The 12,530-nt window shown below is 31.4% G+C and overlaps 1 protein-coding gene and 1 pseudogene across 1 annotated transcript; one reads left to right on the top strand and one right to left on the bottom strand.

Annotated features, from left to right (window-relative positions):
* The first annotated feature begins 1,210 nt into the window (after window positions 1-1,210).
* On the top strand, window positions 1,211-1,783 carry LOC133034153 (uncharacterized mitochondrial protein AtMg00810-like). The gene is made up of 3 exons (XM_061109186.1): window positions 1,211-1,336; window positions 1,408-1,521; window positions 1,604-1,783. The coding sequence occupies exons 1-3, from the start codon at window positions 1,211-1,213 to the stop codon at window positions 1,781-1,783; spliced, it is 420 nt and encodes a 139-aa protein (XP_060965169.1).
* An 8,547-nt stretch (window positions 1,784-10,330) lies between these two features.
* Window positions 10,331-12,178, bottom strand: LOC133034785 (F-box/kelch-repeat protein At5g26960-like; annotated as a pseudogene).
* Window positions 12,179-12,530: the final 352 nt, after the last annotated feature.

The following is a 12,530-nucleotide window of genomic DNA, read 5'->3' on the forward strand; positions in this document are numbered from 1 at the left end:
ATTTTGAATCCATCATCCACCTATATTCACTAAATAAACAAACTAAGGTGGCATTTTGTAACACTTTTTTAATTAGTTTTCTGTTTTTAAAAGTACAAAAGTGAAAATATTTTTCAAAAACATGTTCTATAAAACTGTTTTTACTTTTCAATTTTATAATTAGAAATCAAAATTTTAAAAATAAAAAAAAAATCACTTTCAATATTTTTTTAAACAGTTTTTTTTCTTAATCAATCTTTTGAATTACAACCAGACTCGGACTCAAATCCCCTCCCCACAGCCCTGGCGCTGAACCCGGCTTCTGACTTGAACCCGAATCCGACCCCGAACTTAGACCCGACTTAAATAAAATCAAAAAATAAAAATAAAAATAAACTTTACAGAATACACTTTTATTTTCTGTTTTTAAAATTGAAAAACAAAAGTGGTTACAGAACGCATTTTTGTTTTTCAAAAATAAATTTTTTTAAAAACAAAAATTTTACTTTCATTTTGTGATTAAAAAATTAAAAAACAAAAGTGTTACCAAACGGCACCTAAAATAATGATTTTTTTTTTATATATATAAAAGTTAAAATATTTATTTTCTAAGTTTTCCAATTAGGAATTCTAAAAAAAAATATAGCAACAGCCCCTATGAGTTCTAAAAGGGAGTGTTATTAAAACCCAATGTTTATAATAGTGATCACATATTCTTATAACTTTATTTAAAGATTGGTGATGCAAGGTAAGTATTTCTTTAAGAACAATTCCTGTGTGGTCTTAAATAAAGTCTTATATATCCTAGTAGCATTTTTAAGGATGAAGGCTGAAAGTCCTTAGAGTTATATTTGTATTTTTTCAAAAAATAAACTTATATTTGTATAAAACTAAAATTATTATATTTTATAATTTAATATATATAATATCTAAATTACATTTTTTTTAAAAAAAAAGAAGAAGAAGAAAATATAATCAATTTTTTTTATATACACCAAATATTTTGTCAATGGAGTTAAATAGTTATTTAGGTTTATTTTAATGTTTTAGGTTAGTTGCCCATATAATGCTTACTTTTTTTTTTTTTTTTTTTTGACTTTGTAATTAAATGAAACCTTAATTTCTCTTCATTTTTTTTTATTTTTTATTCTTCTCTTCATAAATAATTATTATGGTATCAAAGCAAGATTTATAAGAGTGAATTTCTTAAGCGTAATCACAAGGAATTAAAATGTTAAAGTCAGAACTAGCTTCTCAGTTTGAGATGAAAGATTTGGGCTCTCAGCGTTATTTTTTGAATATTGAAGTTGCCTTTTTTCCAAAAGTTATCTTATTTCTCAGTCAAAGTACAATACTGGTATTATATATTGAGCGTGCTCGCCTATTGATACTAGAGTTGTTGACACTCTATCTGAGTTGAATGTTCAGTATTCTCCTTCTGATGGAACTCCTTTAGAAGATCTTACTTTGTATCGCACCATTGTTGGCAGTCCGGTAAATCTCACTATTACTCGTTTGGACATTGCATATGTTGTTCATATTGTTAGTTGTTGCTTTTCCTACTACTGTTCACTGGGCTATTGTTCTTTGCATTCTACGGTATCTTCGACGTACCATCTTTCAGAGCTACTGCTGCCTTCCACTTCCTCTCTGGAGTTACGAGCTTAGTACTGTAATGCAGATCATGATCGTGATCCCACAGATTGAAAATCTCATTGGTTTCTGTATCTTTTTGGGAGATTCTATTATTTCTTGGAAGAGCAAGAAGCAGCCTGTTGTTTCTCAATCTTTTAACGGAAGTTGAGTATTGTGTCATGACGTCTACCACTAAAGAGATTGTTTGGTTGAGATGGGTGTTACTCACTCTTGTCCTACTCGTATATAATGTGACAATCAAAGTGCCATTTAGATTGCTCACAATTCAATTTTTCATTAACGCACTAAGTATATTGAGATTGATTGCCATTTTACTCATCATCACACCATTACTTTACTTTTTGTTCCTTCATCGTTGCAGCTTGCTGGCTTTTTTACTAAGTCGCATACGCTTTCTTATTTTCGTGTGTTTTTTAAGCAAACTCTCAATCCTTTTTACAGCAACATCGTAAGTTTGAGAGAGAGTTGTGGAAATATGATCCTCTAAACCAACTTATTATCCAACTCATTTAAACCAACTAACTTAACTAACTTTCGGTTATGTTAGTTAGTTAGTTGGTGCTATTCTTGTTTGAGTTGGGGCCTATATATAAGTCTAGTCTTTTCATTTTAAAAGAGAGAGCAGAAGGTAGAAGAGAGAGAATAAGAGAGAGTTGCTTAGGGTTCTAAGCTGAGAGTTCTGTTCTTGAAGAGGGTCAAGAACAAGGGGTGTACTCAGGTTGGTAGAGAGAAAACTGTGACTGTTTTCTCTAGTGTGTGTCGAGGACCATCTGAGCTGTGATTGCTCTGGTTATTGTAATTGTATTGCTGCTCTCTTATTCACATATCAATGAAGAATTAGTGATGTTTCTCAGCTGGAGTATGGCCAGGGATCATGTTGATCTCTAGGACCGGAACCAGGATAAAATCTTGTGTTGTTTTTTGTTTGATTTCGGGTTTGATTCATTGTGTTGATTAATTGGTTTATGTTCATTATTACTGTTCAAGTGTTGAGATTATTGCAGGTTTATGATTGAATCCTCAAAGTTATTTCCGCTGAAATTACAACAAGGGTGTTAAATAATTATTTAGAATTATTTTAATCTTTTATATTAGTTGTCTATATAAGACCTTCTTATCAATTGTATTCTTTTAATTACTTTTAACTTTACAATTGAAAAATTCTAATTTCTCTAATCTCTTTTATTCTTTATTTGTTATTCTCCTCTTCACAAATAATTATCAAATAGAAACCAACAAAATAAAAAGATAATTAGACTTTTTTTATACGAAAAAATCATAAAGAAAAACAATTGAAAAAAACCTGAAATGTTACTCGATGTTTTCAGTAAAAGGTTTAGCCCAAATTTTGCAGTATTCCAATCTGTAAGCCATAATACTCAATGAAATCTAAAAGTAACCCATGTATATATCTGCAGGAACAATCCTTGTACATATCTACAAGAATAACGACAGAAAATTCATAGAACCATTATTATCAAAATAAACAATGGCCTGTAGAACTACACATCATTTTAGATAAAATTTGTCTATCTGATCAGTTTAATTGAAAGTGATTGTTGTGCTTGTGTTTTTATGCACAATCAACCACCATGAGAAAAGAAATAAAACTCCTTTAATTAACAATAAAATATAAGCAAACACCAAGATAGAACAAAAAATACATATCACTATATGAAGAGGCTTCAACAAAATAAAAAGCAATGAACTATAATGTTGTTTGATTGTAGATGTAAATATATAAGAGAACTTTATACTACATACTAGTGGAATTTTTTTCAAAAATACTATATTTTTTATGCATCTTTTCCAAAATAGATATCGCCTATAATGCATCTTTTCCAATATGGATATCGCCTCAAAAGCTATGGATGACATGCCACCATTTCAATTGACATTCTGCGTTGATAAAGATAACCAATTGTTCAATGAACCAATTCAGATCACTGCTGCTTGTTACTGTTTATTAAATGAATTGCGTGAACTCAGTAACAATTCAGAGGTCTCTACTGCTGTTTACTGTCAAATAATTCATAACTAGGAAAAACTTCTTATGTGAAACAAAACAAAACTTTTCCAGTGTTAGTAACTACGACAAAATGGTCAGTCCAAGTTTTAGTACTATGATTTATTCATGAAGCTTAACCGAACTAAAATGGGCCGATCATGAGCTGCTTCATTCATACGAGAGATTTTATCATGGATTCTATAAGAAGACTAAAAACTTAACCCCATTGATTAAACAGAGAAAACAGAGGAAATGACATGTTTAAAGCATAACTGCATAAGCATAGAAACTTGTTTCAATCTCCCTATTAAAAAATATTAAATTCACAGGACTAAAGAGCATATAAGTAATGACAAACACATCAATGTGACTTAATTCAACAATCCACCAACACCAAGTCAAAAAGTATAGAATGTACATTTCCACAAAAGTCACAAGACGTCATCTACATGGAGAAACTCCTACATATATTTATCTATATACATATATATCATTTAAATTTATCATATCTTTTGATTAAAGATGCCTCAACCAGAGAAAACAAATTCATTAAACCAGCATAAAGAATACAAACTAACTTTAGATATAAAACACAAAATAAGAAACAATCTTCACTTGGCTCTGTAATTAAGAAAATAAGAAACAATAAAACCAACATATAAATTGGTACATTACATTATACATTTCTGATTGCATTTTCTTTCTCTTTAAAATACTTTCTTTTTTCTTAATAAAAAATATAATCTTATGAAGAGGAAAGAAGACGAAGATTCATTACAGGTGGTAAAAGAGAAAAACTTGGACAGTGTATAGTATTGAATGAAAGTTTACAAGGGAAAAAAATAAAACAAAAATAACATACGTTGCTTCCAATTGGCTAGTGAGAAAATTATAATTCTTGGTATAAAAAATTTCTCCTTCTCGAAAGGTTATGACCTGATATGAGTTAAAAGAACAATACAATCTTAGCCAGGGATTTAAAAATAAATGAAATCCATATTCAAACCCATCTCATCTTGTGAAATCGCAATATGGGATGGGATCATATAGAATGTAAAAACAAGTGAGCTATGAAGCTATTTAAAACAGATGTCTTCTAGAAATATTAATTTTTTTTCTTCACAAAATGCAATTCAAAAAAAAAAAAACAGCAGTTTTGCTCGAGCAAAAAAAGAAATTCTAAGTCAAGCAAACATACATTTGGGCAATTATAAATAAGAAAATAATAATAATAAAAAAAATAAGACTACTAAGAATAGTCTCAGGGTTGAAATCAAATAGAATTTTCACCTTCAGAACGAGAAATCAGCGATTTTCAAGTCGTGTTATCGTATTTGACCCATTTTATCGGCCCTATAGAAAGGTCGCGTTATGTAGCTGATAGTGGTGTAAGTGGTTTGTTGTCCAGTGAATAACTAGGTGAGGATTGGAGACTTTGTGATGGTATAGATGTTCATTCCTGCAGTGCCACAATTTCCACAACAAACAAAGAAAAAACTAGAGATCTCTAGTGGATAAAAGATTAGAAACAAGATGTAAAATATCAAGAATAGATAACAGGTTATATTTAGTAGTATATTCATAAAAGGCGATTAGTTTCCATACCTTCTAGACATAAATTTTATTTATCAAAGGAAAAATTTGAACTATTTCATAAAAGATAAAGGCCAAAGAAATAATTCTTTAGGATTAAGAGTGAGAGGTCTTAGGTATGCTTTCGTATGCATTAGAATAGACACCTGCTGTTGAATAGGAGTAATGAGTAGGTATCAAATTAATCCAGAAAAGGAAGATTAGAAGACAATCAAATGAATCTTCAGATCAAGAAGATGAACTATATGTTAGTTGATAAGGGTGGTATTTTAATACTCTTAGACTACACCAAATCAGGTTTCTAAACTTGCCTTAGTGCTAGAAAGTCTACTGATGAGATAGTGATTACTTTGGGGGTGGAACAGTGATTTTGAAGAAGTGTAAAAACCTATCTAAAGTCTCTAACTCTACCAGTGAGACTGAATGTTAAAGTTACAAGAATGATACTTATTCAGCCTATAGAAAGTTCTATACAGTTTTTGGCATTGTACTAATAATTTGTTAACTACTAGTGTTACTTTCTGACGAACACAAAAATAGTTGCCAAAAAGTAAAGAATCCAGTATCCCTAGAGGAGTAGACATGTAGAGAGGAATTTCACAATATTAAGGATTTTGTGACTAAAGATATGTAATGGTGGAGAAAGTTTGTATTGAATACAACCTGTCAGATCCTATTACAAAGATAATACTACATACTACACTTGATCTGGATATCAATGTGTTGAGATTATTTGAAATGCACTTTTTGTTTTATATTAGTGCAAGTGGGAGTTTGTTGGATTTTGTGCCATAAATGAAACTCATTTCAATATAATACTAATTAATAAAGATCAAAAATCATTCTATGTTGCATGGTTCACATGATTTATTTCACGATTATGTTTAATGTATAAATTCTATTAAGTCCAGAACATATGTAAATATATACATATATATATTTGTTCATGATTATAGTGTCGCCAGCACAGTGAAATATAATCATGGTTATATGTTTAAAATTTTAATTCCCATCATTTGTCAGTTCACTGGATTTAGACTGACATGATAATTGGCGATAAGGTATACTTACACCTTGGATCTTGGATAAGTGTTATGTCCTTTCCAGGTCATTGGCAAAGTTTACCAGTATCGAATGTATGGAGTATACATTGGAAGGGACCGATATTGAACTTGGATAATATATCATAAACTTACCGTTATATCTTTCTAAGTCAATATCAATGGTTGATCTTAGGTCTATGGATCTTAATCCTGATATGGTTAGGTTCAACTTAGTTGTATTATTTATGTTCTTCAAGTTATTTGTGGATGCTAACAAATGGTTTTGGCGGATTTACATTTTGGGAACATGGTAGTTCAATTGAGTGGGAGCGCTGATCATAGATATGGAATCTATATCTTCTATAAGTATTTAGAAGTGAAACGATGATTTCTTTCGAGCTTGGCTGAATAGAGATAAATGATTGAGACCTCATTTAAGTAATTATATTAGTTTACTGAAATATCATTTACAGGTAGCTAAGTGTTTTAAGGATAAAATACATTGAAAGGTAGAACGGTAAATTTGTCCCTATTTAGTGTAGATCATCTATAGAGGATCTTTGACTATTAGGATTGTAACAATAGATAATCATAATGTATCTATAGCGTGGTACATGTAGAGAGTTCTATATAATTGAGAGTGCTATTCAATTCCAAATCTATAGTGGCGCAAGGCAGAATTAATAAGTTAGAAAATTTACTTGGTAAATTCTAGATCTACTTATTGAAAGCTCAGCTATATAGGTCCATGGTCCCCTCACTAGTTGAGATAATACTGCTTGCAGACTCAGTTAATTGATTTTAATAAATCAATTATAATTCTAAAATTAGACTATGTCTTATTTATGAATTTTCACTAAGCAAGGGTTTAATTGTGAAGAAAAGAGATTTTGGGGTCAATTTATCAATTAAGAGACTTTGTATGGTCTAATTAATAAATAATATAAATGCCAATTTTATTTGATAATTAATTATAATTATTAAATAGTTTTGGCATTTATAGGATTGAATTTGAAAATATGGTATTATTGAAAGAAGAATAAGTGGTTGAAATAAAGTGACAAAATTGTAACTAGAATGTGGTCCAATATGTGGCCAGCCTTAGAGTGTTTTTGCTCAATCTTTTATTCTTTTTTAATCCATATAATTCAGCCCTAAGCCCTAGTTGAAATACTATAAAAGGAGCATGATGCTCTCACTCATCCACTTGATGCCTTCAACCAAATCAAACCTAATTATCTCTGTCAGATAACTAGTAGATGAGAGAGTTCCTTCTACAGTGATCTCACCTACTTCATTGTTCTTCACCATATTTGAACCCTTAGTGAAAGAGTGTCATGCCCACATATAGCAAGTCAAGTACTCAATCATAGTGAGTAAGACGGTGATAACCAAACCCGAAGAAGAGAAAGAGATCCAGGCTCAGATCTTGATAATACTCTGCGACAGAAAGGAACAAAGGTTAGAGATCTGAGTGGAAGGAGTCATTATATTCTGCTGCAACCAATGTAAGGTTTTCTAAACTCTTATGTGTTTAATTTCATTGTTTTAGAGATATTCATATTTAGAACGTTAATCAACATACTTGTTAGTAAATCCAGGGGCGGACCCACTGCCCCCCCCCCCTGAAAAAAAAAATCGAGAAAAAAATGTATATGTATTTTAATTAGTTACAACATATATTTGTATTAAAAGATGATATTTATAGATATAATAGTAACCTTGGTGTAATGGTTAAGGTATTTGGTAAATAGGTTAGAGGGTAAAGGTTCAAACCCCACTAACTACAGTTTATATTTTCTTTTTAAATTTATTTACGCCCCCCCCCCCCCTCACTTTACATTCTGGGTCCGCGACTGAGTAAATCTAGATCCTGGTAAAATATTCCCAACATAAACATTGACCATCTATCCTTTGAACACCTTCGAATAATGTCAGCCATAGTTGGAATGTGTCATCTTGGTAAAAGCAAACTGCTTCTAGATAAGATCAAAAGACGATTGCCATCAGTTATTTTTTTTATCCACATGTTGTAGATGTGAAACATGAGGATTGTCCACGTTTCACGAGTATTTACTTAGATAAAATTAAAGAAGAATAACTGTCATCTTTAAAACCCCTATAAATAGAGACAGAACCTAAAGGGAAAGGGATCCTTCATTTTGGGAAGGAGAAATCCTGTGAGATTGAGTAAAATTCCATAGTTATTCCTTTGTATTCTAAGTATACTCTCAAGAAATATTCAGAAATAATATTGACTCGTGGAGTATGTAGATTTAACTACAAAACTACGTAAAAACTCTTTGTGTTCTACATATATTATTAATTATCAATATTAATTTAGGCTTCATTTATTGTTAGGGAAAATCTAAGTTAACATATAGTTTTAATTACATTTATATCTATTTTCAATAATAGCTACACACAATCATATAAAAATAATTATAGTTGTTGTAATTTGAATAATACTAATATTTTAATTAATAAATAAATATTTATCATTGTTATTATTATCAAATTATTGTACTTTTAATATGTCATGAATCTGTTCGTGCTTACGTGCCGTATTTTTGGGCTTGTCGTGTTGAATTCCATATTTTTTTGTGCTGTACTGTCTCATGCCTAAACACATATTTTTTCGTGCTAGGTCGTGCTTGTGCCGTGTCAAAAAATCCGGCCCATATTTCTAGCTAGGGGTGTTCTTTCAATCCGATCCGCACTATTTTGCTCATAGTGCATCCGATCTGCAGTAAGTGCAGATTTTATATTTTGGATCCAATTCAATCCACATAGTGACTCACATCCAATCCGCAAAAGTGTGGATTGGATCAGTTATTTTAGATTGATTATTTTTTAATATTAAATTATTTAATATTTATTAAAAAAATATTGTTTCACATAATTAACAACAAAATAAAATAAGTTATTAATTGTTGGTTTATGTCTCCAACAACAAATTATAATAAATAAAATAATAAATAACAAATTCAAAAGAAGAAAAAATAAAAATATATATATATATATATATATATATATATAAAATAAGAATAAAATATATATTTGATCTACTAAGTTTTAAAATATATTTGTATCATATGTATTAGATTTTAAAATTACTATTTTCTACATTAAAATATTAATTGTAATATTTTAATAATATCTTCATATGTGTCTATTTAACGGTTTTTGTTGGTTTAACAGAATATTTTAAAGATATAAATATATTCGATTAAATTTAACCGTGTTAGTAGGATTAGTTTTATAAATATATATAAATATTAATATTATTTATTTTAGATTAATTTAAATATATAAATATTAATATGATTTGTTTTAAGATAATTGAATTTATACTAATTTTAGATTACTCAAAATATATATAAATATTAATATATTATTTATAATATTTTTTTGGTTTTAAAAAAATATTATTTTTTTATTATTATTTTAATATTAGGAGTTTTATTTTTGTTTGATTTAATTATTAGAAGTTTTCACTACAATATTAATAAATATTGCTCAATATACAATTTTAATACATTTATTTTAATAAATTAATAAGTATATATTAATACATTTATTTTAATAAATCAATAAGTGGTTTTTTTTTTTTAATTTATAAAATTTTAAAAATAAACATAACAAAAATAATAATTTAAAATATAATTAAATATATGTGCAATACACGTAGTATTAATCTAGTATGTAAATATGTGTGGATTGAATTAAATCGATTATGTTTAATTATCATTCAACATCTAATCCACACAAGTACGAATTTTAAATTTTCTAATCGAATTCAATCCGTACAAATACAAATATTTACACTTTATAAATTGAATTAGACTAGATGGGACATATTAGATTAGATATTGTATAAACATCCCTATTTTTAACACTATATATGTGCATAAATGTCCATTCAAATATAATCATATTATATAAAACAATTTATTTAAATATAATTGACTGTGGATTATGTCATGAATAATTTTGAATGAAACTAAAATAAAATAATTACACAATCCAAATTTAGAAATTTCACAACAAATAAAGCAAACGAAGATTTTATTTTTAATTAGATTCTAGTTTTCATTCATATTAGGGAATTACTAAATAATAAAATCTCTTCATCAATTTTCTTTAATAAAAAGACAGCTTCGATATTTTGGAAAGAAAGAAAAAAAAAAAACAATAATTCAACTTGTTGGTGGACAGTGACATTTCAAATTAAAAATTTAATAACAGATGACCCTAAAAATTGGTCAAAATAATAATTATATTCTGTGTAAATAATTTCTAAAAAACGACGGCGTATCATCCTCACTTTCCAGAAATTGCAAGCCCCAAAGCTTCCAAGCAACGGGTTCTCATAGTTGTATGCTCCGTTCACTACATGCGCATTTTAGCACTCTACACAAACGCAGGAAGCGCGTCGAACAATTTCCGGCAGATCCGCCGCCCTCCTCCATTCTCCGGCAACGGTATCGTACACTAATACCAAGCCCTCCTTCATTCCACGGCCACCCCGTCCACTCCTCCTCAGCAGGTCATCGATGCAGCCGGAGACCTGAACCAACACAACCTTGTCTCCGACCCCGGCGCAGCAGAACCTCACTGTGCTGTCCACACTAATCTGCGCTGGCAATGGCGGACACTTTATCCTACACCACTCGCCGAAACCACCGCCTGAACCGGCTACGGCTTTTCGGCGTGCGTCGAATCTCCAAAACGTGAGCTCCACGGCGTGGCTGGCGAGTACGTAAATATGTCCTGCTGCAGCGCAAGCCGCTACTACGCATCCGCCACCAGGAACGGCTCGGCTTCTGAGCCACGCACGCGCTTCCACATCGTATAAATCCATTGAACTAGCATAGACGTGAGCTTCAATAGAAGCGGCGCGTAATTGATCGTTTCCCGATGCGCCCAATTTCAAACCCCCAATTACGTAGAACACTCCATCTACCGATGCCCCAATGCATCCGTAACGGCTCCTGGACGAGTGAGCAACCACGCGCCACTTATCTTCATCGGGATCGTACTCTTCCACAGCCGTCGTTCTCGGACCACCACCAGCGACGTAGATCTTACCCGAGACAAATTTCGCAATGGCGCGAATTTCTTCCGCGAGATCATCATCGGAGACCTGGCAGTGACCGTACCAGTCCACGTGTCGTAACGGAGAGTCGCATTCCGACCGACGATGTAAATTCTCGGTCCAACAGCGGAGAGGCGCGCGTGGGAGGGGAATCCTTGGTTACCAAGAGTCGAAACAACGTCATCGGGGAGAAAAGCAGAGACTTTCCATGGGCTTTCACTGTTGTTGTTGTCTGATTGGTCTGGGTGAAAACGTAACGTGGCAGCGAAGAGGGCGGAGTCGGCGGCGGAGAGAGCGAAGAGGGTGTGGCGAAGAAGGCCGTGATTGCGGCGGAGATCGGAGAATATAGGGGAGAGGAGGAGACGGGTCCAGCGGCGGCAGACGAGGGAGAGATTGGGTATGGAAGAGGGTGGGACACGAGAGAGGCAATCGATGAGGATGTCGTCTGGGAGTGAAGAGATATTGGAAGAGAGGCAGTTGTTGTTATTGTTGGTAATCGAAGATGAGGATTTTGGGGCGACGGCGTAAACGACAGTGGTGGAGTTGTCGTTTGGATTGGGGTAGCAAGATTTCATTAGCCATGAAAAGTGGCGAGAATTGCAGCTATCTGACATGGGGTTTCAGTTTGAGATTAGAGAGAGAGAGAGAGAGAGAGAGAGAGAGAGAGAGAGAGAGAGAGAGAGGGGTATCAGTGTTGGTACTGGGTTTAGTAACCTCTGTAGTTGGGTCTTAACTGTCCAATCATGATTTTTCTCAAAAAAAGAAAAAAAGAAAAAAAAAACTGTCCAACCATGTGACACTAAATTACAGCATGTGAATTGTTTAATAAAGTATTTCTTTTTTTTTTTTTACACGTTAATTGTTTAATATGAAAATAACTCTTTAATATATAAGATATAAGAATTTATTAAACTGTTCCTAAATATGGTTATTTAGGATTTTGGAAACTTTATGTATGTCAATGAATTTTTTAGCCCATTAAAAATATTTTTTAAATTATTTACAGTGTTTTGTAGTCATTCTGATAAATAAATTGATGATGTGAATGTTTAAACTATTGATCCATCAACACACATGTGTAATTAATTTTTCTATTAATTTAGTTTTATTCAATTTTTTTAATTATTAATTAATTTTTAATTTAATTATATTT

Source organism: Cannabis sativa, chromosome 2 (assembly GCF_029168945.1).
Source record: "Cannabis sativa cultivar Pink pepper isolate KNU-18-1 chromosome 2, ASM2916894v1, whole genome shotgun sequence".
Lineage (NCBI taxonomy): Eukaryota > Viridiplantae > Streptophyta > Magnoliopsida > Rosales > Cannabaceae > Cannabis > Cannabis sativa.

Bases quoted from the DNA above. Each gene is read 5' to 3' on its own strand.
- LOC133034153 (XM_061109186.1), top strand. From the start codon at position 1,211: ATGTTAAAGTCAGAACTAGCTTCTCAGTTTGAGATGAAAGATTTGGGC. The intron at 1,337-1,407 runs GTATTATATATT...TTGAATGTTCAG, and splicing joins TCAGTCAAAGTACAATACTG to TATTCTCCTTCTGATGGAAC. The intron at 1,522-1,603 runs GTTAGTTGTTGC...ACCATCTTTCAG, and splicing joins TTGCATATGTTGTTCATATT to AGCTACTGCTGCCTTCCACT.